The following is a 26,690-nucleotide window of genomic DNA, read 5'->3' on the forward strand; positions in this document are numbered from 1 at the left end:
GTGCTCCCGTCGGCCACCGGCCGACAGAAGCACGCAAGAGGTTAAGACCAGGTTTTCCGTGCCCTTAATGTTGGTGCTGCCTCCTATTTACGCTGCTCTTGTAAATAGGAGCCAGCTTCAAAATCAATGGGTGTTGCGGTAGAATGCCCACCACAACACCCATTGCCAGCACCTTTCACGTTAAGTGTAGCATGGAAGGAGGACTTATTTACAAGGCAGCGTTAAACCACGTTAAGTGGCTTAACACTGCCTTGTAAATAAGGCAAAGATCCTATCGCCATCACAACATCACTAAAAGTGACTTTGTGATGGCGATAGGGGCTTGAAAATATGCCCCATTGTTTTTCAGCAATTTTCCCCTGAATTTACATTGAAAATTATACTTCAGTATATCTCTTTTATATGTAGGGAATTATTAATTCATAGTAGTGTTTGTGCCATGATAGATATTTAATCGCAGAGTGAAGGTGTTTTAATGTTAACTATTCATGTTTTTTTTCTTTTGTAGTGACTCTTTCCTTTCAATACTAGAAAATACACCATATTAGACTGCATGTTTTTGTTTTAGTGTGTGGGTACTTTACACCCCCCAACTGCTGTCAATATTTTAAAATAAAACACCTTTCCCAAGTGCGATGTAGGTCTTTTAATAATCTAAGAGCAAATGACATTTAAATGTGATGAGCAATGTGGTATTTTCTACATTTGAAAACGAGTACATACAAGTTGTATTAGTTACAGTAAAAAAAACTACATTTCAAGCATAAGAAATTAAGGGTCTTGTGTCATAAACTGGATTAAAAACCTTGTGCTGCCTAAAGTATGTGCTTTGGTGTGTTTTTCAGAAAACACCTTGCAGGGACTAGTCTTAAAATGCAGGGATGACAAGGAATGTGCTTGAGTAAAATGAAGAGACAGGGAGTGTCTGGAAGTGGATTAAAAAGGCATAAGGAGGAATCAATACTACACAGCTTGGTATTTGGACGTCGACCTTAAAGAGGGGTAGCTGTGGACTCTTGAGCAAAACTTTGGGCCTGACACATTCTTTTTCAAATTAAGCTCTGGCACTCAGTAAATACCCCACCCCAGAATAATACAGAGTATGGTATATACATCACCCCGCTCTGGCCCATTTGTAATCGGGCCATAGTTGGTCACATGTCAGAAATGTGGCTTCTGGACCTTAAGGGGTCGATTCCGATGACATTTGGAAAGGCTCTGAATGGCATTCGGTTCGTCCAATTTTGATTCGGAAGCCTTGTTTCCAACCGACTCTGAAACCTTTCCGAACGACCAATTATGATGTTCAGAAACCGTTCACCTGGGGGCCTCTGAATCAGGCCCATAGGGGTAACCATGTGCCCCCCCTTTCCAAACATGCACAGTGTGACAGGCTTCTTGGGGTGCCCGCCACTGGGTACACGATTTTTTCGCAAACACCCCTTTTTAGGTCGAACCTAGAGCAGCGCATGCGCTGCTTGCTCGACTTTGGTAAGGGGGTTATCAAAGTGCTACCAGAGGCTTTTTCTGGCCTCAAGCTTGCGTGCACGTGCCCGTGCACTGGCGCAGCCGCCATGTGGGTTTCTGTCAAGGCTCATTAAGCCTTGCGAGCCTCTCTCCGTGCTTCAATTCGCTCCCACTCCCCCACCACAAATCGCGTCACTCTGCTGGCCTCCACTACACATACGTTCATTGCTGGAGCCACTATATGGCGCTATCTCACCGGGGCAATTTATACAGTCTTGGGCCTTCATTCCACAACCCAAAGCATCCTGGGAGTTTAGCCGGGTTTGCACTCTTTCTCAAGTTGCATGTAGGAGAGCACTGGGCTCTTAGGACATTAACATGACAATCTGGGGTGTTAACCTGTTTGCTTCCCAGATGATGCGCGGCCCTGGACCCTTTATACTTACACTATTAGATGTGGTGTTTCTTTCCGGGTGTTTGGTTAAGTGTCTAAAACAAACTCTTCTTGGACGCCTCCTGTGCACGCGGCATGCGGCACGCGGACGGGATGCTGTGACAGCCATGTTGTACTGGGTGGCGTGGTGCCACCGGCTGACATGTTCCAGAGTGTTGACCGCTGCTTTGCCTTTTCCATGACTGCATGATCTCAACACTGCAGTGGCCTGCCACAGGGCATCGACATTGTACCATGTTTGACAGTGTCTGCAGGATTTGGCTGACTTGTTTCGCTCATAAGCCTACACTTTCTTCTCCTCTGGCACTGAAACTTAGCAACGACGGTGTTGCAGGTCTGGCTGAGTGCTTAGATGCCTGACAGATCTTGTCATTGAGATGCGGGCCAGAAACGTGCCGTACACCGATGCATGCTTGTCTGCATTATCAGCAGGGTGTGGCTCTCGCGATATGCCCGTCTACGCCATTGGTTTATTTTTATCAGTGATGGTGTGGCACTGCCGCCTGTTTAATCGGGGAACGCAACACACTCGCAGGCACCGCAGCCTCCTGAATACTGGGCTACTTTATCAAGTCATCAAGCCATCAAGGCACTGATGCAGTTTCACCATGGAGGGTATAATATAACAAACAAGGGAGGTACCCTACTATATAAAATAGGGACAGGGTGGATTCAGAAGTACAAACAGTGTCCCAATTTAGAGGCACAAAATTTCCCAAGCTATATCACCAAGTTTATGGAAGGCCTATTGCCAGCCAGTAGTTGTCACACAAAAACAAATTTATATTAGGCATGTCAGCAAACAACACAATATGATGAATACACATCAACAAGAAAGTGATATAAAAAGGTTTCCATATATTTATTACAATCAAAAGTTTAAAAACATAGGTACATAAAAACATTTCATTACAGCATTTTTAAAAAACAGAGTCAGCGCGGCGTTTCGGTGATTTAACTGATGTTCACCTTCAGGCTAGGTTTCTTATCCGCTGCACGTCACGGTAGAAGTTTTTCGGTATTTGTAAGTAGCCATCTCATTAGTTTCAAGCCAACCAACATCTTAGACTGCCTAGTCCCAAAATAGTTCAATACAGACGTTTGTGTTTTTCAAAAGGAATTGAGCCCCGTATCCCTTGGGATGATAACAATGTTTTACTTTGAATGACCTGCTGACAAATGCCTTATTCTTGTTTTTTTTACCTGCACATCAATTCTGGGGTGACAACTCTCAGAAAGGATTGTACGAACCGCGTAACATGAGTGGAACAAACACTTTGTTATACTTTGTCAATGTTTCATCCGCTGCTGAGTTTGTTAGTCTCTTATAAATCGAAGGTAATTGATCATTTCTAATATTCTTGATAGCTAAGTCGAGTGGTATGTAACAAGGAAATACAGGAACAGAGCTGCCATTTTCTTAGCTGCATCTTACACATTTTACATGCAGGAGAAGTTAAAGGTACTATCTGCTAAACAAAAAAAAAACTTAACTGAAGATCACCGATGCATTAACTAGCGTTGCTATGTCTACTAAACTGACTTGTGACATAAGGGTTTTTGTGGAATACTCAAAATTTGCATAGCTGGCCACTCCCAAAATGGCGCATCCGCATCAGGGAATAACAAGCATTGGCATAGCCAATAGGTCTCGCTTTTGGGACCTTATCAGTATTTAGTTATGCAGCACAATATCCCTGGTGCAACAAAATTAACTGTTGCATGGTTAAACAATTATAAGGTCCCAAAGGCGAGACCTATTGGCTATGCCAATGCTTGCTTCAATGGGAGCTTGTGTATTCGGTCGGAACACAGGCTCCTATTGAAGTCAATTGGAGTCCGACCGAACGGAGTTTGGAAACATCGAAATTGGACAGACTGACTCCCAGAATTCGATTCAGTCAGAAACCATTCTGGAGCATTCCAACTATTTGTTCAAATAACACTGTTTGAGGACAAATAACCAGAACTTTAAGTTTGTAAGTCTAAGTTCATTTGATATATTTTCATCATCTTTATTGTGTTTACATACTTCCAACCAAGTACATGATCATCAGACCCCAATGGATCATTCATCCCCAATGGAACTTTTTCAAGGGGTTTGGGGTTAGGATGAATCTAACAGTTGAATGGGTACATGAGAGATCACCTAGAAGGAACTTGTACTCTGATACCTAAACCGTCTTACTTCATGTATTATTGTTTGAGAAATAAGATATAACGTTGGTATTCATATGCCTTGAAAAAGTAACATTGGGGAGGAAACGTGTCGGCTGATGATCACATGTACATGGTTGGAAGCGTATAAACACAATAAAGGAGGGAAAAATATATCGCATGACCTTGGACTTATGAGCTGGCTTTTCTGGTTATTTGCCCTCAAACAGTGTTTTTTAAACAAACTGTTGGAGTGCTCCAGTATATTGTTTTATGATTTTGTGGTTTATTATTCTTTGTAGTAACACCATAAATTAATCTTACAGGTAGCAGGGGGTAAACTATGGTAGCACCAGTCTTTGAAAAAAGATTGTTTCTATAGACTTTCAACACTGACTAGTGGAGTACTAAGCAAAATATTTTAGGTATTGTCACATATACCTATCTACATTTAACATTAAGTCTACAGCACTCCAGCATATTCTGAACAGGTGGTCAGATCAGAGATGACCTGACATGAGGTTTATTGTTTAAGATAGTTTAAATACAATATGACCTATGTACGTAAATGAATAATACAGTGAATCACAATCAGAATTATGCATTTTGGCTGTAGCTATCTTTTTGCATTAAATAATACTTACGGTCATTATCGTGAATAATCTGGAAATTTTTAACAGAGGCCTGTGTCACTCGTCCATGAAAATTTAATACGTAGGATTGAGTGTCATCATTCCAGACAGGTGTTTTGTTATGAAGTTCTATCACACTCTCCGTACTTTTGTTCTGCCATCTTGAAAGTAGCGTTTCATGCTCCTATCGAAAGTAAGTAAAACATGTAAAGGACATAGAAGAGAAGAGAGGAATCAATTGTGAATTTAGTTTATATTTTAACCTTACATTGAACCTTCCTTGAATTGGGCTTCTTGTGGTAACTTTCAATTCCTTCTAACAGTTATTAGAGCCACTTTTTCACCTTTATCACTGGGATCCTTTAGGGATTTTTAGGTGACCCTCATCCACTATATATTTCACAAGTGGCATGCTTCATCAATGGTTCCTCAGTCAAGACACCTTGTGTGTCAGAGTGGGCTCAATCTCCGAAGGCGTGGCACTTATACGTGACACTGTCAGTGGAATCTGTATAATGTTTTTAATTTACCTAAAATATCCAAATTTATTTTGTTCAGTATAGGGGTACTTGGGTAAGGTTGAAAAACAAAAGTGAGGTTCATCGGGGCAAGTCATTCGTTCCCTACATCACCCAATGGGACTGTGACCATAGCAATATAGTCACTAAATGTTACTTACATTACGCGGCCGGATAGAAACTCTTTCGTGGTCCATATTCATTCCAGGTATAATCACACTCATCTTTCGAGGCCCTTTGAACCCCAAGACATTTGTTTCCTACAGGGATAAAAAAACATATTTTAACATGCTATAGTTTGAAAGAGCAGCCCTTCTGCATCAAACCGTCATGTAACATGACATGGTTTCAACAGTGCAGAACACTTCAGATGATAGCTGCACCATTATTCGGTTTTAGGGGCAGTGGTGGCTGATGACATTTAAAAGTGGTGGACGTGAATGTTCAGGATGAGTAGCCTGACTGTCATAAGCAGGGTTTGGATGTAAAGCATAGCGTTTAAAAAATACAAAAAAGCAATATGTATATTTGCAGGGATTGATTCATATTGGACTATCAACCCTACGAAATATGTCAATAGTTCAACAAAGATAACATTCTTCTTGCAAGATCACATAGAATTCGACTTGACACCACAACATCCCTTCGGCACCCCTTTCCAGCAGCCTTCGGTCACATGAACCATTCCAGGAAAGGATCAGCCTAGAACTAGGAACAGTCTTTACAATGTCGTTCATATGCGCACCCACCCAGAATTTGCATGAGCAAGTACTGGGCTGAGGTAGAAAGTCTAACCCTGCCTCTAACACACGTTAATAGTCCGTGAACGCATGCCAGATTTCAGAATCCAGACATTTTTGATTCAGCTGTTTTATTTGGGGGCCTAGCAGTGTAGAGATTAAAACAATATCACAACACCACTACGGCGTCAGCTATCTAACTACAAAATGAGGCTACGTTCATCTGTCTAAATAGTGTATGATTGATAAATTAGTTTTTTTCTTTTTCATTTCCTTTTCATTATGTCTCTGGCTTACATGTTTAAGTCCGATTTTACACAGTTACAAGCAGCCACAACAAGAAAGTCTGAAAGACATCCCCATCTTTCTGTATTGGTTACTGCAAGAAGTGAGCTGATTTTGGTAGTTTTGCTGTTAGGTGAAATAATAAATAATATATAGTGGGTACTAGAATGAAGCACATAATGTGGAAAAAGGTAGGGCTGAGACCTTTTTCAAGATGTGCCCGGCGCTAACCGCCCTTGTACCATTCAAATTACCAAGCAATGAGGCAGGCGCCGGAGACCAGAAGGCAGGAAACAGAAGTTTTATTCCGACGGAGCAGAACACATCAGATCGGACAACAAGGTATCGTCTCGAGGTGCTCTAACAGCCTCTCGGAGGCCTGGCCTCTTATACACTGGTTTATGGCATGTGACCTTTCTTTATTACAATCAGAACATTGTGAAGTAAGGAAAAAGACATCCCCGTAATCCTCGTGTCAATCCCACCCTCATATACTTCCACAATAGAGGTCCTCGACCTGCTGATAAGAGGAGGGGGTCAACACGCAGCTGAGTATTCTGCCGAGTCTCAGGATGTGTGCGCCTGATCATATCCCAGGGGGTGGGGAGGCCTTGATCAATAGTGGGTCTTTTGAAGAGGAGTGACTTCATACAATAAGGGTCAGTAAATGGTATCTCCCGGCTTAGGCGATGGCCTCGGACATGTGTGGACAGTCGGACTCGGGGGAAGGGATCATCAAAGGAGTGGTATTCATGCCGCGTGGACAATCGAGCGCGGAGGAAAGGTTTATCAACAGAGGGGCATTCATGGGAGGAGAGGAGATGCTGGTCAGGCGCAGGCGTGACTCCCAAGGACAGGGTCATGCAGAAGGGTTATGCTCATGAGAGGGAGGGAGGGGGAGCCAGGGTGCGCGGAGGATGCTTGCTGGGTGAGAGGGGCGCGCTGGCGATCGATCGTGGACAGGCAGACCATGATACCTAAAATGGCTGCCGTGCACGCTGTACGTGGGTGACAAGCTGGCGCAGATGATGTTTAGCTCGCAAACTAAAATTCCACAGTCCTCCCTTTTAACATGTCTCGCCAACTTGTCAGTTCGGATTTATCCCCATAAGGCCATGTATTTCTACTTCGTAGAGGGGACTCATGTGCTCAGTTCGGAAGTCCAAAGTCTTTGGGCACATACAGTTAGAAACGACGCTGCACAAAGATGGCAGACATTGAATACCTAAACAACACCCACATAATATCACAATAGGTATCAGTATGAAGGAAAACAACTTCCAACCCGAGTCCTTCAAAGTGTCCCAAAACCAGTTTCCAAGCGACCATCCTTCTTGTTCTTGGTGAACCTCCGAGGAAAGTCGGTGGAGGTGCTCAATTGCTTTGTAGACTGAAGGCGAGTTATCCGGTACGTAGGTGCAGCAGCTAGATCCGATGATGCGGCATGCTCCTCCTCGGTCGGCCAGGACCACGTCTAGGACAAGGCGGTTTTGAAGGGTCACAAGGCGGACCGCTTGAAGCTCAGCCGTGTTGTTAGCGAGGATGCCAGCCGTGATGTTGATCGTTGTTTCTACTGCCTGGGTCAGGTGTCGGATAGCGCGGCTGTTTGCCATTGGCCCCCACAGAGGAACAAGTCCTTTTGCGGCATCCAGGAACTGTGCTCCAGTGGAGTCGGCTTGTTCAATGTCATTTGCACGCCTCTGCCGGTGATGGTTAGCAGGGGCTACATACGTGGGGGGAAGAACGAAGGCAATGTAACACATACCCTTCCAACCTTTCTGGAGCCAGGTGTAAGCTTTGGTGCCACACACAAAGTACATGTTTGGAGAAGCAACAAAGGAAGGGGGGGTCGGCTGAGTCCAATGTTCTGATGATTCGGCAGGAACTGCGACCCACCGGCTGTGTTCCCTGGCCTTCGAGACACACAAGACCTGTGACATTGATAACAGACAGAGCCACAGTCAGAGTGGCGGTGGTTTGTTTTTGCAGATGAGAGAAGGTGGATCTAGCTGGATTGTGGAGCACCTGTACTTCGACACGTTCTTTGGCTGGAATGTCTTTAAGGAAGGTAGCGCCTGTGAGCACAGGACACAGGGGGGCAGAGGTCTTTCCGGTTTTGTTCAGCCAGAACCCAGAGTAGAAGTGCGACACCGTCTGGCTGGAAGTGGCGTTGTCCTTGTGGCTCTCTTGCATGGGGATCAACCAGGCGAGGCAGGAGCCGTGAACTGAGAAAGGAGAAGGGATGAAGGGGATGGAGTGTCCAGTGGCATGCGGGAGCAACCCGCAGATCCAGCAGTTCGTAGCATTTGCAGCAAGGTTGTGTTGGTGCAACAGTTGCACGAAGGAATTGTTCCAGAATTCCCTGCGCCTTTCTCGCAGCTGAGGCGACAGAGAGATCAGGTGATGCTCTTTCAGGGGTGTTGGTTGTGCAGTAGGTAGCAATGCCTCATGAGCCGGTGTGCTTTCCTCCAGAATCCAGAAGGAGGTCATGAGGAGGAGGCAGAAGAGGAAGACAATAAAGAGGGCGATTGTCTTTGGTTTGTGCAAATTGTCAGTCTTTGGGTTTCTATAGTGGGTATTTCCTGTTGCTTCCATCATCTTCTTATCTGGCGCTTCCATCATCTTCTTATCTGGCGCTTCCATCACCTTCAAGGGGCTCGGTAGCGGGCAGAACCACAGACTTCGTTTAGCGTCTCTCCCGGCAACCCTTGGTTGTGCTTAGGTCACCGGTCTGAGATTCAACTTAGTCCGTGGCCTACTTAGCCGAAGCTACCTCCTTTCGACGCAGGAAATACCCTTCTCTGGATGGCACAGTGGGATCAGAGAATTTTGCAAGTTCGAGTGCCTCAGTATCGGGATAACAGTTCAATGTCGGTCGGTCTTTGTTCAGGAGCTCTTCTTGGGTGTTGACGTTTTCTGTCGTGGCCAGGTTTGCAGAGACCTTCCGGCAGTGATGCGCGTGCAGCCAGTGCCTCTTCCCCTCCACTCGAAGCGCCGTCCGTGTGGTAATCAGCACTTGCCAGGGGCCCGTCCACCGGGGTTCCAGACTCTTGGTCCGTTGGAAATTTCGTATTAGGACGAAATCTCCCGGTTGGATGTCGTGGCCGGGGCCCCTGGAAGCATCGGGGATGGCCTGCTGCACCTGTCGATGAATGACAGACAACGTTTTAGTTAATTTGCACAAATAATCAGATAGTAGGACGTCTGGGACGTCATGAATGGAGGTTGGTTTGGGAGCAGTCCAGAGGTTCATCGGTCGCCCGAATACAACCTCGTAGGGGGTCAAATGGTGTTTGGTGGGAGTAGAGCGCATCGATAACAATGCCAGTGGGAGGGCATCCGTCCATTTAAGTCCGGTGGTGGCCACTATTTTTGACAATTTCAGCTTCAGTGTGGCATTATGGCGTTCCACCAGGCCGGCGGATTGGGGGTGGAAGACCGCATGAAACCTTTGCTTCACCTTTAAGATTAATTGGATAACCTCAGCTATGAAGTGGGGGCCATTGTCGCTCCATAAAATTCGACAAAGGCCATAGCGAGGAAAGAATTCTTTCAGTAGTACTTTGGCAGTAGTCATGGCAGTGTTGTCACGGGTTGGATAGGCTTCTACCCATTTGCTGAAGGCACATACGATGACTAGTACATACTTCAAGCCTTGGCATCTCTCTAGCTGGATGTAGTCCATTTGAAGGACCTCAAAGGGGTGATTGGGGGTCCCAAACCCTCCCCGGGGTACCACAGTTCCTTTCCCGGGGTTGTGTTGCAGACAGATAAGGCACCGCTGGACTAGGCGCCTGGCTGAGTCGGGGATTTTGTCGTTGTGCCAGACTTTGGAAATGAGTTCGATCATGGGTGCAGATCCTATGTGTGCGGGGGAATGAGCCATTGTCAGTATGGGGATCAGGTATGAGTCAGGTAGCAACCATTTGTTTGCATCTTTTGTTCACCAGCAGCCCTCATCATCCTTCAAACCCACCCCTGCCCACTTAGTCAGTTCGTGAGGGGTGCTGGCCGACTGGATGTCTCTGATCATTTCCCTTGTGTCAGTCCATTTCTCTGCTTGTGACCTGGTCACATACATGCGTGTCACTGTCCTATTCTCAGCTGTGGTTCGTGCAGTGATGTCGGCCAGTGCATTCCCTTGTCCGACTAAGTCTGTCACCCTTTTGTGTGCCTGACATTTGATCACCGCTAATCGTTTGGGGAGGAGAACTGCTTCAATCAGGGCAGAGACTAGATCTCCGTGGAGGATAGGGGTGCCGTGGGACGTCAGGAATCCCCTCTCCCTCCACAGGAGTCCAAAATGGTGGACCACCCCGAAGGCATACTGGCTGTCTGTATATACGTTCGCGGTGGTCCCTGTGGCTATGATGCATGCTCGTGTGAGGGCTATCAGCTCTGCTGCCTGGGCAGATCGTTGTGTGATGCAGGCTGTCTCAACTACTGTTCGGGCTGTCGTTACTGCATAGGCAGCTGAAGTGGTGCCATCTGGGAGCTTGATGCATGAGCCGTCTACCCATAGCTCTCCATCAGGGTCTGTAAAAGCAGTGTCTCGGAGGTCAACTCTACTCCTAGTCTGTTCGTCCGTGAGGGTCACACAGTCGTGTATGGGAGGAACGTCGGGGTCATTTTCAGGCAGGGGCAACAATGTGGCCGGATTCAAAGTCGTGCATCTCTTTAATGTGATGTGGGGTGCAAGTAGCGTCAATTCGTACCCTGTAAGTCGTGCGCTAGTCAAGTGTTGAGTCTTGGTTTGGTTCAGAAGGGTGTCGACAGCATGAGGTACTAACACGGTCAGAGAGTTTGAAAGTACAATTCCTTCGCTCTGACGGATAGAGACGGCTAAGGCAGCTACCGCTCGAAGGCAGGCAGGCAAAGCTCTGGCTACAGGATCAAGAGTGGCGGAGAAGTAGGCGCAAGGGCGCTGCTTAGGACCAATTGATTGAGTCAGGACAGACAATGCACACCCCTCCCTTTCGTGGGTGAAGAGGGAGAAGGGTTTGGAGTAATCCGGGGTTCCCAGGACGGGCGCTGAACAGAGGGCATCTCGTAATTCCTTAAAGGATGCTTGACACTCAGGGGTCCAAGGGAGCGGGAAGGGAACATCTTTGGTCAACAGGGCAAGTAGTGGCTTCACAATGAGGCTGTAATTAGGTAACCATTGTCTACAAAAAGAGGTTAGGCCAACCAAAGAGCGGACTTGCTTTTGTGTTTTTGGGACGGGGGTGTCTAGGATGGTTTGGATTCGGTCGGGTGTGGGTTTCCTCCCTTCTTTGGACAGGAGATGGCCTAGGTATGTCACTTGTGGCTGGCAGAACTGTAATTTCTTTTTGGAAACCTTATGGCCATTCTCTGCAAGAAAATGTAGGAGTTGGACAGTGGCTGTGATTGCAAGTGGGGTGGTGTCGGCTGCCAAAAGTATATCATCGACATATTGGATCAACACCACTCCATCTGGTAGCTGGAAAGCATCCAGCTGTCTTTTGAGGGCCTGGCTGTAAATGCTGGGGCTTTCAGTGTACCCCTGGGGAGCTCTACAAAATCGGTACAAGCGGGATTTTAAAGTGAAGCCGAAGAGATAACGGCTGTCTGGATGGATGGGGATAGAGAAAAATGCATTCTTAAGGTCGATAACAGTGAAGGTGGTGGCAGTGGACGGGATGAGGGTCAGAATGGTGGTGATATCTGAGACTACGGGGTATTGGGGTACAACCACTTTGTTAATTTCTCGCAGGTCGATGATGAAGCGGTATGCTTTCTCATCTCCTTCGCCTTGCTTTTTAACGATAGGTAGGATTGGGCTGTTGCAGACGTTGCTAACCACCTCTTCAACCACTCCTGCATCTGCCAGAGACTGAATGATCGCTACCAGTGCCTTCTCGCCCTCGGGGGATATCCGATACTGTGGGAGTTTCGGGAGCATAGCGTCCTGTCTTACAGTTATATGAATAGGGTCAATCATCATTCGTCCCACATCAGAGTCATTTTTGGCCCACAGGTACGGAGGCAGGGTGTCAAGCAAGGACAGGTCAGCGTCAGTTATGGAGCACATGTGTCGTGAAGGGCAGGATTTGGGCATGCCTGGGTTGTCGTACAGGATGACTCGGATTCCATCTGGGGAACACCTAATGGTAGCTCGAAAATGTTTCAGTAAGTCAATGCCCATAATGGCGTCAGGGGAGTTGGAGGAGAGCAGAAATGTCGTGTCAGTGGTGTTGTTTTCTAGGTCAAAGGTGATAGGCACGGACAGGGGGTTAGTGGAGGGCGTCCCATCGAAACCTATCGATGTAATGTGTGAGCCAGACAAGGGTGCCCTTGGATTCAGTCGTTTTGATAACACACTACGTGTCGCCCCAGTGTCTACCAAAAATGGAGACTCTGTACCCAGGACCTTAGCAGTGACATAAGGACCTTGCTGGTCAACACAGAGCTCGACTGGATCCCTCCCTTGCCCCTGGCAGTCCTATGCAAAATCGGGGGCATTCTCACCATCGGATAGTTGATATTGGTTCTGTCGGGGGCGGTCAAATGTGTTCGATCTCCCTGATCTGTCATTGTTTGTGTCGTTCATGTGCCCTCGTCCTTGTCCTCTATTTCTCGGACCACCCGCCACATCTCTGGGGTCCCTATTTCTGTTCATTTCTAGCAGAACCGGACACTGGGATTTCCAATGGCCGAATCCTTTGCAGAAGGCGCATTGGTCATTGTTAATGTCTCTACGTCCAGTGTAGGGTGTTGGGGTGTTATCTTTAGGAGGTGAATTTCTGGGGGCGGTCGATTGGTAGTCCCCCTTTGGTGTTCCCGTCCTACTGCTATACCTTGTATCTGGGCTATCATTACCCTTTCTTTTAAATCTTTCTTCTTTTTCTCGGACGCCCTATCATTCTCATTCTTTTGGTGCTCGTAATACTGAGCCATCTGAAGGATAGCTGCGGGTTTGGAGGCCCCCCAACTACTCTCACTCGTCTGCAGTTTTTGGGAGACCTCTTGTGTTAGGCCCTTTACATAATTTTGAACAAACAGGTGCTGTCCGGTTGCGGTGGTCATGTCTTGGCCACTGTAGTCGGAGAACACTGTCTCGAATCGGGAGAAATATTCGGACACATCTTCCTGGGGTTTCTGTCGGCAGGCCGTGACTATCGACCAATCTACCTTTTTCTCTGGGATCAGTGTCTTTAACTTCTGAACTAATTTGTCTGGGAGTTCTAATATGTCCTTTACTGGTTTCCTTCCAGGCTCTCGCTGTCCATCTAGTTTACTGAGTTGGTCCCAGGTATGTCCAAACAGATCCGTGTGGTCAGCCTTCCGGATTTGCTTCCACACGTCAGCTGGCAGGCATAACCCGAAAAACAAGTCAATGTCCGCTAAAGTCATTATTGTCAAACCCAAGGCTGTGCCTAATTCGGTATAGAATGCTGTCGGGTTCTTTCTTAAATCGGGCAGAGTTTGTTTAAAGGTTAGGATATCTTGTCGGTCCCAAGGTTGGTAAACCCAATTGTACACAACTCTCCCTTTTGCATCTGCATGATTAATATCATCGCTTGTTCCCTGGCCACGTGGCGGGATCCAGTAAGGGGCCGCTTCTCTGATGGGCATCATAGTATTGGCTACTTCCACTGAGGTTGTTTCAGGGACCGTAACCTTGGTTTCTGGTTTTTGCTCCGTGAGGTGGCGGAAGACCTCAAGCGTCTGCATGAAGAGTTCCGTCGCCTCACATTCAGTCCCATCTCCGACATCAATCTTCCTATACAGCGTGGTCAGTTTAGCGGGGCCCTTACTTTGATACCTATCTTCATATGCGTTCAGTGTGTGGTAGCTGAATCGCAAAATGAAATGCCGTCTGTGGCTATCGGCATGTGAGTTATACATGTTCATTGTGTACTCTTCGCTCTCCCTTCGTTCCACTAGTGTCTTTGCTATTTTGTCAATCCCATCCCGTTCATCTTTGCTCAACCTATTTGATCTGGCTGGTGGGTGCTCGCTAGCCTCGGGGGCATCTGTTGGTGCTGCTAATGTGGCTGGTGCGGAGGCCGTGAGGGCTGGTGCACTAGCGCTAAGGCCGTTCTCGCTCGTACTCAGAGCCTGCAGGTGTTGTTGGCAGGGAGCATATGGAGGGGGCATGTAGATGATTGGGGGACCTAGCAGTAACTCATCGTTCGCCCGCTGTTTGGAGGGCAATTCAGGGTAGAGCGCAGAGGGGGTCCTAACAGGACATTGACCTGTCGACCCTGATTCTTGGTTTCGTGTAGCTTCCTTTCTTTCTTTTATTTCTTCTTCTAGTTGCTTAGCGGCTAGGTGGGCTGCCTTTCGTAATTCTTTCCCTATTTTTGCTTCTTCTCTTTTCTTTCGCTGTTCCGTTTCTTTGCGCCACATGCCTATACTATCGAGCATAGTGGGCGTGGTCTTATTTTTCTGAAGCGCTATTTCCAATGTTTTTATTTTGTTTTCATCAAAGGAACCTATCAGTGGCCACTGACTTTCGGGGTCCTTCTTTGTATATTTATGCCATAGCTTAGTATAAGCTATAGCGACTAGTCCATGCTTAGTGAACATGTCCTTATTAGGGGTGCCCTCCAGTGGAGCTGGATGGTTCATCTCTAATAAGCGGTCCGGGCTGTACAGGCTACCAATCAGTGGGGAGAAGATAGGCATGACGGGTTACAACGGGGACAAAGGTCTGCACTACCTATCTTATCACGGCGGGCAAAGACTAGACAGAATATTTCTATTCTCCGTTGTTTGCCGGCGGTGAATACCTCAAAAGAACCAATACCGAACAATCAATGTTCGGTCAATCAAACAATCAGTGGGGAGAATAAGTGGGTACGAAAAGTTTGCGTTACCCACTCTTTCTCTACCTGCAAAGAGAGACCTTGTTCTTCCCTGTTTGCAGACAAAGAATCTCCAGACAATAATCCACGAACGACAGTTCGGGAAAACAGTGGGGGAGGAAGATAGGCACGACGGATTACAATGGGGACAAAAGTCTGCGTTACCTATCCTTCACTGCTTGCAAAGAGAGAGCCTGTTGTTTTCTCCGTTTGCAGACGGTGAATCTCCAGAGGGTTCAACAAAGCGTAATACTAGTATTATCCAAACCAAACAATCATTTCTCAGTTTGTCGTGTCCACACGACCTTACCCGGACCGCATGGACAGTTTCCTGTCTTCTGAATCCAGCGCCCGATTGTCCTCTCTTCTCCGTGATGTTCGTGGCACTCCTGATGGTTCCCAGTCAGGACCGTAGATCACTCGAGAGAGGTCTATTCGGAACTAGTGAAGGTCGGATGATCGGCTGTCAGACGAGGGTCTATCGGACACGAGCTCTCCCGATCTTTGCAGTCGTTCACTCTGTCGTCGGGACCTCTCCCACTGGATCCACGTGTCGCTGATGGGTCCCACGTTGGGCGCCAATTGTGGAAAAAGGTAGGGCTAAGACCTTTTTCAAGATGTGCCCGGCGCTAACCGCCCTTGTACCATTCAAATTACCAAGCAATGAGGCAGGCGCCGGAGACCAGAAGGCAGGAAACAGAAGTTTTATTCCGACGGAGCAGAACACATCAGATCGGACAACAAGGTATCGTCTCGAGGTGCTCTAACAGCCTCTCGGAGGCCTGGCCTCTTATACACTGGTTTATGGCATGTGACCTTTCTTTATTACAATCAGAACATTGTGAAGTAAGGAAAAAGACATCCCCGTAATCCTCGTGTCAATCCCACCCTCATATACTTCCACAATAGAGGTCCTCGACCTGCTGATAAGAGGAGGGGGTCATCACGCAGCTGAGTATTCTGCCGAGTCTCAGGATGTGTGCGCCTGATCATATCCCAGGGGGTGGGGAGGCCTTGATCAATAGTGGGTCTTTTGAAGAGGAGTGACTTCATACAATAGGGGTCAGTAAATGGTATCTCCCGGCTTAGGCGATTGCCTCGGACATGTGTGGACAGTCGGATTCGGGGGAAGGGATCATCAAAGGAGTGGTATTCATGCTGCGTGGACAATCGAGCACGGAGGAAAGGTTTATCAACAGAGGGGCATTCGTGGGAGGAGAGGAGATGCTGGTCAGGCGCAGGCGTGACTCCCAAGGACAGGGTCATGCAGAAGGGTTATGCTCATGAGAGGGAGGGAGGGGGAGCCAGGGTGCGCGGAGGATGCTTGCTGGATGAGAGGGGCGCGCTGGCGATCGATCGTGGACAGGGAGACCATGATACCTAAAATGGCTGCCGTGCACGCTGTACGTGGGTGACAAGCTGGCGCAGATGATGTTTAGCTCGCAAACTAAAATTCCACAGTAATCTGAACTTTGTGGTATTTGGAGCGTCAACGTCCTGCTGTCCTTTCGACTGCTGTGAAAGAATTACAAGCCGCAGATGGTTGTGGTGATTGTGACGCAAATTCTGCTGTGGCTTATGGCCATACTGGATAACTAACACACCCTGTCGAAATGGTACCCCTTCTCCTTTTGTATGAAAAGAATGTTTTTTAATTGTCATTTGCTCTGTGAGGTAGTAACATCTTCTGTCTCTCAAAGTCAATGCCCCTTGTAGTGTTGGGACACCTTGGCTGTTGTGGCAGACCTTCAAAGTGTAATGCAAACATTGAAGACAAGATAGGCCACATCTGTGGAGTTTATCTTCAGTGACTCATTGGTACTGACATTGACAGCTATGTGGCTATTTGTGCATTACTGGGGACAGTCATTGTCATTTAAAGGATACTTTAGTGAAAAGCGACTTGAGTCTTTATGATCTTGATGTGGTTGAGGTTCCAGCATTTACCTGTCCTCTGCGGTGTAAGTCTACATGTATGTGGTATGATTTTTACCAGAAAGGTCTTTTAACACAATCCTACAACATAGCTGCTGTAACAAGGAATCGATTGTAATCGCAGAGTAAAGCAACACTTATTTGTCTATAAAAGGACTTAAAAATCTAACAACATTAGTTTTTGGGATGGAAGGGGTGACCAGTCACTGAACTAAAAGATCTCTCAACTTTTGTAAAATCTGTTGTTTACAGGGTGGGAAACATTTCTAGGCTCATTTATCTAGACTCAATGGATGCTAGACTTCATTCAAAGAGGTCTTCACAACATTGAAATAAATTGTTTAGGTGCTTGCGGACAATGTCGGGAAGTTGCTGGTAGCAGAAGGTGTTGCTTGCAGTAGAGGCTCGATGCCAGGATGACACCCGCAGCAATCCATGTTTCCAGGCTGTGGGTTTGCACCTCCTCCGCTACCTGGCAGAATGTCTAAGTAAGTATCAGAGAAAATAGACCCATGACCCACTGGACATGATCATGATTCATGACATGTGTTTTCACGTACAGCACCGCCGAAGAATTCCTTGGTGCATGTCTGCAAACACGTCCACTTAAAGTAAATGCAGCTATCACAGCTGTGCCACACAACTTATCAGTAAACACACTTGTACTTTAAGTTAGAAGAAAAAACCACAAGCAAGCAACTGTCCGCTCAATCTGTATGTAATGCAGCGTGAACGTGTGTTGTAAGAAGCTCTGGCACCGAGATTGTAAATCAGTACTTCAAAGGTCCCATGACAATGAATGATTGGACAAGTTCTTTCGACCCTTCACTACGTAATGCAATCTTTTGACCAGGAAACTGCACAAGGCGGTCATTTCCCTTGAACTCTATAACAGTCAATGTTTGCTCTGAGATACCATGAATCACAAGCATTGTTGCTTCTAATAGATGTCATGCAGATGTTAATATTAAAGTCAGCGGCAGTTCTTTTGCATCGTGGTCAGTATTAGCACAAATTATTTTTGGTTGTAAATTTATTTTGTACAATACCTCTCAAATTACAAACGAATACGGGCAAACCCAATGTTACACATCATCTAACAATAACATAACATAACATGTGTGTTTGTAAAGCGCACGTTCACCTGTAGGCATCTTGGCGCTGAATAACAGATGTTTGTTATGCAACTCAATGGTACTCATAGTACTCATAGTACAGTAGCATAAAATATATTTTCTTAAACTACATTTTCTTGTGGGTGTGTAACTGAGGCCCGTTTTAATGAAGAAACATAGATGAGTTGCCTAAAATAAAAAGGCACATGTATTACTTATCGGAAGTGGATACAACAGACTTCTCCCTTCAAACCTTTTCTTCAGCATACCTTCTACGTATTGAGTCCTGTATTTGTGTGTTCAAGGCCCCTAGAGCATAATCTATTGGGTGTGGCTGGGTGTGGTAAATAAAATTTGTGACGCAGTGCGTTCAGTTAATGGTTGCATGCTGAAGAATAAAGACATGCAAACCAGAGCTCCGTGCGTGGTCTGTTACATGCTCCTGGGCTGGGGAGGATGCTACACGACCACCCCAGAATCCAGGACTCTCTTTTGGACAATTAAATCGATACCAACGCCACAGAAAATTCCAAAACAGTAAACAAAGGTACTTCTGTGCTCACCACAATTTCTTACCCGCATGACTTATAAGAACATCAACACTCCTCTATCTCTCTCCCAAGGGAAAACTGTAATAAGTTATTACATTCCGGTCTGTGAACTAACATAGTCAGTAAGTACCCCTTATCCAGATAAAATATTCTGCTCTTTTGCAAAGTTTTGAGGTGGCAAAAAATAATTTCAACCGAAGGTGGGATAAACAGCTCTACTGTTTTGATCCCTTGCCTATCAAACATTTGACTACATTTTTTTAAACTGACAAAGTATTTTTGGTCCACAATTCAACAATTGTTCCCACTTGAAAACGGGTACACTCCTACAAGCTACTCCTGGGCTGGGTAGGACACTACAACTGGCGACGAGATAAGGGATACATGTCCTCAAGGATACAAGACTGTTCTCCCTGCGAGTTTGCCATGGTCCAGCAAACTACTTGTGCGGGCCATGTGCACCCAATGAGGCAGTCTAAAGTTGGCATATGCGGAGTCAAAATGCAACTCCAGCTTTTGAGAGGCCATCAAAGAAGATGAAGGCCCTAAAGAGTAGCTCAGTCAATGAGCCTGCCAAAAATCTACTGGTAATGCTGAAAAAATAAATACTGAACCACAGTATAACACAGAGCCAGCATTAATTTAAAGCAGACACGCAAAAGACAGTTACAACCATGTTCCAAGAAGTGATAAAGGCAGCGATAGTCAGGAACAGGAAAGTAGTAAAGCCAAAGACATATGTGCAAATAACAACCTAGGCAGACATAATGCTTGTCAAATAGGTATAACATGGGCAAGGGACCATTCTCAAAAATTGAGGTTAAAACAATATTTATTGCCAACACATCAAAAATTACCTAATCCGCTATCCTGCTCTTTAAGACGTGAAGTTGCCGTCCCGTGCTGATGTTGTATATATCCTTATCTCCAGCACAGTGAGGATTCACTTTAGGAAACAGAGCGGTGGCACTATCTGCCTATCCTTCCAATCAGATCGCCAGTGAACTCACAACTAACCAGAGAAGTATTTGTTTCAAATAAATCTGATACAGTCATCATATTCCATAGCCCTGTTGGAAGGAACATCAATTTCCTTTAGATCTTGGCTCTTGGACGAGAAATTTACCAACATCCTGTTGTAGACGTTTCCATCCATACTAAAGAAACTGGTTACTGTGTGGCTTGTCCTGAAGAAGGCGCTGGTCGCCGAAACGCGCGTTGAGATTAATTACTTTTTGTGCCACGAATTTCTCCTTTGTATATTTGCTTTTAAACTGTCTTTTTTATATAGTGATTGTCTTTTGTGATGCTTATTTACTTATAGTTCTTTTGAACTATTTTTATTAATTTCCTACTTTATGGAAACTATGTCGAATTATTTTATGAATTTTTGATGTGTTGCCAATAAATATTGTTTTAACCTCAATTTTTGAGAATGGTCCCTTGCCCATGTTATACCTATTTGACAAGCATTATGTCTGCCTAGGTTATTATTTGCACATATGATTTATCCCTGACCTAGGAGTACAGATAGTTCTTTGCTCAGGGGGTCCTTCTTTTAAACAGTAAAGGCAAAGACAACCAGGTACAGAAAGTACAACTGTCCTCACCAGAGGGAACAGGAAAAGCACCACACGATCTCCAATCGAGACTTGGCTCGGGCCAGTATGCTCAGAGTAGAACAACCCAAGCATAACCCTGGGGGATGTGCTTACGAAGCCGTTGGTCCTCGAAAGTGACCATAGATGTAGCTGGTGTCAATGGGTGCAACTCAACAAATCTTCAAGCTTTGAAGGTCTCCAATGGCTGTTGAAGAGAGAGCCAAATATGGTGGGGATGCATTCCTGAAACCACCACCTCCATTTGATACCACCAAAAGCAGAATATTGGTGCCAGATGGTGTCGTGCAGTTCCTACAAATCTTTATAGGTTCTGAGCTTTTAGACAACATAAACTAAGGGACTGGCGTCCATACTGATTCCAGACAGCCCCACAGGATATGTTGATCTGTAGAACAGCTAGCTCACAGTGCCACTATGAGCCCCATAACTTTACCAAGGAGGAAATAGTTTCTGGCAACTATTGAACATGGCAACCCTGACCCCGCAGGGATCATGGAAACAGTGTACTACTTTTTGCTGAGTCATTCGTGCTCACTTGTTCTCAGAGAGATATACAGAATAAACAGAGGGGAAGTTTCATTAAGCATTTATTGAACTAGCTTCATTCGAGTATAAAATATGTGTGCTCCAACAACAGTTCGACTGAAACAGATATATGCGATTACAAGCACCAACAGAGTAAATAAGAAGTAGAATTCTACCATGGTGCTAAAACAGTGAATATATGGAGGCATTTAGATACATGGCAGTAATCACGAGTACTCCTAAGGTACAAACCCTAACTAAATGTTTCTACGTGTACCTAGTATGTGGGTCGATGTATAGCCAAGAATGCCCCTATGAATGAGCTAACCCCATTACCCGATGGGAGAGAATGAATGACCCCATCTTGGGCTTGAGTTGGACACCCGCAAGAGATGTCTGACCACTGTGTGCTGGAGTGTCTGCTTGCAGGGACTTCAGCATCTCGTGTCAGCATGGAAGCTTCCCCTCTGGTTTTCCCAGAGAAGACGTCGTACTTACATACCCGAAAAGGTACCCTCAGGGGATCCACCTAGATGTGTCATGGTATTGTGGGCCTGTCGTACAAGACTGATGATTGCAGCAACTTTTGTACAAAGTTATTATACAGAAGATGGTAATCCTGCTGTGATACTAAGAGTCCTCACGCCTAAGAAATTAGGCTAGTTTTTCGAAGGAAACCACACTACATTTATTCAGCACATAACTAGGCAAAAGGTCAGCACCAGTGCCGTTATGTCAAGCAAGGTAGAACAAATGTAGGTAAGAGGTCATGCAGTTACCTAGGCCTATATTGGGGTACATTGGGGCTCATAACAATGGACTGCCTGGATAGAAATGTTTGTTGACTTCTTAGATGCTGTAGAAAAGCAGATGACCAAAATATCATCAAATACTTGTAGAAACTTGCAGGTGATGGAGTAAAGGAAATGATAAAGAAGATATCACAAGCTGATGAAGCATCATATCGTCTAAACAAGAAGATGTTGGAAACAAGTTCAAATCAATGCCACAAGTCAACTACGAAAGGTACATTTTCAACCAAGCAAGAAAAGCAACCTAGTGAGTCGATGCATGAGTTTGCTGAGAGACGTGATATGCTCATTAAGCACTGCACTTTCAGTGAATTCAATTATGAAGAAGCCATGCATCTTAGAGATATCACGGTTGCCTCTCCAATTCATTCCAATGATTTAAGCTGCTTGAAATGCTCTGTTTGGGGACAGTGCTTATGTCTGCAAAAATGGAGGCATATGCTGATAGACAGGCTGCTGATATGGAAGCTAGAACAACCCAAAAAGAATCTGCATTGAGTATGAAAGCAAAGCAGAAACACAATGCAGAGGCCCACAGAGTGATGTCTCCGAAGAAAAAGAAATTGTGCTACTTCTGTGTATTTTCTTTTCCAAATAAAGGTAAATGTCCCGCCATCAGCCAGATATGCATAGGCTGCTGGAAAGAAAACCATTTTATAACAGTTTGTTAAGTGAAAGAGAAACTAAGTGCGTCATGGAGAGATAAAAAGATGGACACCTGAAAGTTCCAAAATCATTCTGGCCACTCCCACAAGGACAACCGGCAATATTGACTGAGGCAAGGGGAATGAAACACAGTTAATCATTATCAAATTCATCTTCCAAAGGTTCATTAATGTCATCATTGAGTGACAGTGAGGAATATGGATGTGCGATGGTGATGTCAGTCACAAACTAATATGTGCATGTAGTATTGGCCGCTTGCAAGGAAGAACATAAATCTAAAAAGAAGCACCACACAAAGCAACAATGTTCATTTGGACATTGCGCTACAATCACACTCGAAGTGAATGGCTGCCCTACAACACTTATTATAGACAGTGGTGCGTAAATAGACATAATTCGAGTTGAAAAGTATAAAGAATTATCTCTGATACCACTTCTCAAACCATCGAAAGCAAATTCTTGCTAGTGACCGTGTGGCACAAGATAATGACAGAGCAAGTGCCAATTCATGTCCTCCAAGGTAGGTTGTTGTGTGCATGCTTATTAGGTTTTGATGAATCTCCTGATATGGGACTCATCTCCATTAACTAAATCTTAAATGCCCATTCTGAAATAGTGAGTCAATTCCTGACATTGTTTCATGGACTTGAGAAACTTAAGACAATGAAGGTGCAGCTTCACATTAATGAAGACAATTGCCCTGCTGCACAGTAACAGTCAAATTTCTCTTCATTTACAGAAAGCTGGTGAGAAAGAACTAGAAACAGTGTTAAAACAGGACATCATTGAGCATGCTACTAGTCTGACGTGTTTATCAGCAATGTTTCTGTCCCTGTGATCTGTTCACAGTGAATTGTCTGATTTAATTCACTGCAATGTGCCTGGTTACCGATTTACTCCACTGTAGTGGTACTTCTGTACTTCGCTGCTGTGTGCACTGTGTCTAATCTACTTCACTGCAGTGTTCATTGTGTCTGGTGTACTTGACTGCAGTGTATTCAGTCCCTATGCTTTTCACTGCAGTGCTCTGTGCACTCGCTGGAGCAAGCTTCGCGCCTAATGTATTACACTGCAGTATGCGTGATTTGTGTGGCTAATACTCTTCACTGCAGCATATTTTATGCTGTATAGTGCTCTATACCTAATGCATACTATGCTTATTATAATAGGTGCATGGCAAATCTTTTTTCTCTAGTACACCTGAACACCATACACTCATAGTTGCTAAGGTTTCGGATTGCTTATGTGAGACATTTTCATATTTTCGAAATTCTGTTGGAGCATGTGGCTTGCAGTGCTTTTCCTAAATGTTCTCAAGATTTCTGATGTGTATTAGGAGCACCTAGATGATTTCTTGAAAATGACTGGTCATTGGCAGAGAAAAGGAGAAAGAGCCCTAAAAGCCTTTACGGGAACAGGGGTTGGTGGGAAAATGCTGCATTCACTAATGAGTTAGATTAACTGAATCTAACAAAAATGGAATGCAGTGCCAGTCTCCTAGTGTATGCCTTTTTTGCTGTCGAAACATAACCTTTCTGGGACCACAGTTGTGCATTAGTAGAGCCAATAGCTCTGGGTAAACACTTATAAGGTCCCAAAGGCAAGACCGATTGCATTGCAAAGGCTTGTTTTTGGTGGCCCTGCTTTCATTTCACTTTTGTTTAAATGGAGGTGGGAGTGCACGGTGGGTATGACACGTTGAAAATATCAGTATCTTAAGGTACAGAGAAAAAAATACTCTTGCAGTCAATGCAGCGGTTGCACGCTCATTCTGCAGTCTCAACTTTGTTACAAAGCATGAACGTTTCTCTCTCCAATGCAAATTGGCAAACACGTTTTTATTAGCCAATGGCTACAAACCTAGATATAGAAAGCATTTTTATGAACCTGATGGCAAATGCTGATCAACTCATGGCAAATTTAAATCGAAGTTTTGTTCTTCCTCAATAGCTTGTTGTGTTACTGCTCTTTGAGAAGTGTGGCTCAATGGTTAGAGGCGGCAGACCCGGAAGCTGAGATCGGCCCGGGACCAGGGTTCGATTCCCAACGCGGCAGGGTCTTGGGTCAAAATGTCCGTGGGCCTGATAATTCTCGCCTCTGCGCCTACTCTAACCTTGGGCTCCACTCTGCAACTCTGGGCAATAGCTTGCTTAATCTTCACAACGGCCCCTTCAACGCAGGGGATGCCTGGTCTAACCTTGGAGGTGCCCAGAAGGGACCATCTCACAGGGAAAGCCAGGACGGGTTCCCCAGCGGTATACAGCGCCGGGAAGCCCGCGGTGCGGGCAGCTGGCGCTTTACAAGTATACAACAACAACATTTGAGCAAACAAGATTTAGCAACCTTTACTCGTGTGGAGCAGTTCACTGCAAGTTTCCTTGCAAGACTGTAATGTACAACCAAATCGGTACTGTGTTGGGAATGACGTCAGGGCTGTACGGCCTACTTATTCCAAATAGGCGGGAGCCAGCGGGGCTGGTTTTTGAATGCAGAGGGCCGCTGCTGGTGCCCCCGCTACTTTCTCCAGCTCAACTGGTACAGAGGATGCTTTAAGACAGAGAGGGAGAAAGACAAAAGAAGAGAGACCGAGATATGGGAGAGGAGGGGAGGAGCGGGCCAGTTTGAACAATTGTGCCAGGGCTGCTTTCGGCTCCCAGTTCAGCCCTGAACGGCAATGCAGATTTCTGAAGGTTAGACATCACTCGACAATTAGCATGCCAATCACTGATGAAAGTACGACGAATATGGCCATAACAGCAGGCCGCGCCATCTTTCACTATGTTTGCAGCTGTGACGTGTGATTACTTTTTCAAGGTGTTGCACAGATCCCAAAGCATAAGTCGTTCAGGCACCGACTCTCAGAAAGGCGGTTTGATAAATGATATTGGAGGGAGCGGCACAGCAGGGAGGACTGTGGGTAATTGGAAATGTGAAGATGGATCTGCCATAACCCTTCAGTGTACTGTTGCTGTAAATGGAGTCCACACCTTGGAGTTCACACACCGCTTGGTAGAGCGGATGGGCTGGCACATTGTGCTCGAGCAGAATCCTTAACAGTAGGCTTTTTATTTCCTTGGTGAAATATGAGTAGAGCATCATTAGCTTTCGTTGCTCTAGTTCTCAGCAGACCATAGGCTCCAGATGGGTTCTAGTCACAATCCGAGCAGCAATGCTTTATTTAGAGTGAGCAACGCGCCATTTAGATGTTAGCATAGTGCCACTATTTTAAAGATGTTATCTTTTATTGTTTCAGAGAAGCCCAAAGTATCCTGCACCAAACTTCTGCTTGAATCCGTATGGAAAAGTGAACTGAAAAAACGCCTGGAGTGATGGCGCCAGGAACAGCATCTGGAGGGCTGCACCATCAGAAGTCACAGAGCGAAAGTGAAAGTAGCTGAGCACAGCAAGCTTCACTGGCACTTCATCAGCATCCATATTGGGAGCGCCTAATTTCGCTATACAATCAAACAGGAGTCAAGGGAGTTGAGGTGCCGAAAGGCGCAAGGACCACGTTTTACTCCCTTCGAAGAACACCTTCGGATCAGCCAGAGCACAAATTCGGAGCAGGAAACACTAGACTGGGATCCTAATGGTAGACAACACAGAGAGTAGCACCACAAAAGAAAACAAAAACTCAAATGAAAGTTACGACAGTACAACAGCCGTCCTGACACAGTTTACCCGTCTGTGGCGGAATGACAATAATGCCGCATGCAATGCACTTGGAATTACAAAATCTAAAGTGGTCGAGTGGGGGCGTCATTGTTGCCATCATGTCGAAGTCTTGTTACTCAACATACATGTCTTCTAAAGTGATCCTGACTCTAGCTGAACTACCGGAGGCAGGGCGGGAGCATGACAAAATTGCCATTTGATGTCATCAAGATTTTAATGGTGAAACCCACAATACACATGCCACACGAGAGTTACAATGTGTCCCTGTTTCAACGAATTATGACACAAGTATAATTTGAGCCCCAAATATGAGAAATTCAGAGCATGTCTCCTCGTGGATGCTTGCCCTTCACTTTGTGGAAAGACATTTTAAATGAATTCGAGGCCTTTTGTGAGATGCTCTGTAAAGGCTTCACATTCAGTTCACATAACGCACAGACAATAGTTTGAGTGAATTATTGGTGCATCACACCTGTTGGTATCCTTAACTCCTGGGTACTCGCAAACATTTGCCCAGGGTCTAAAAAGTATGTCTGTGGTGTGACCGAGGACCACACGGAGGCCAGAAAGGTGGCGGTAGGGAGACAGAGTAGGTCATAAATTGTGCAAGGAGGTCTGAGAAAATGTTAAATAAACGGACAACCATTTATTTGCAGGTTTCTAAATTTAAGTGGTGCAGGACACCCCCGTAGTTACTTCGTAACT

The 26,690-nt window shown here is 45.6% G+C and overlaps 1 protein-coding gene across 3 annotated transcripts in view; it reads right to left on the minus strand.

Annotated features, from left to right (window-relative positions):
- Nucleotides 1–26,690, minus strand: part of TUB (TUB bipartite transcription factor) — a 536,930-nt gene that overhangs the window by 15,658 nt on the left and 494,582 nt on the right. For all 3 annotated transcript variants that reach the window (XM_086956017.1, XM_086956015.1, XM_086956016.1), the window contains exons 10-11: nucleotides 5,390–5,488; nucleotides 4,723–4,894 (exon numbers count right to left, since the gene is read on the minus strand). In XM_086956017.1, coding sequence (XP_086812143.1) covers nucleotides 4,723–4,894; nucleotides 5,390–5,488 — 271 coding nt within the window. The remainder of the gene's footprint in view (nucleotides 1–4,722; nucleotides 4,895–5,389; nucleotides 5,489–26,690) is intronic.

Source organism: Lissotriton vulgaris, chromosome 2_1 (assembly GCF_964263255.1).
Source record: "Lissotriton vulgaris chromosome 2_1, aLisVul1.2, whole genome shotgun sequence".
Classification (NCBI taxonomy): Eukaryota; Metazoa; Chordata; class Amphibia; order Caudata; family Salamandridae; genus Lissotriton; species Lissotriton vulgaris.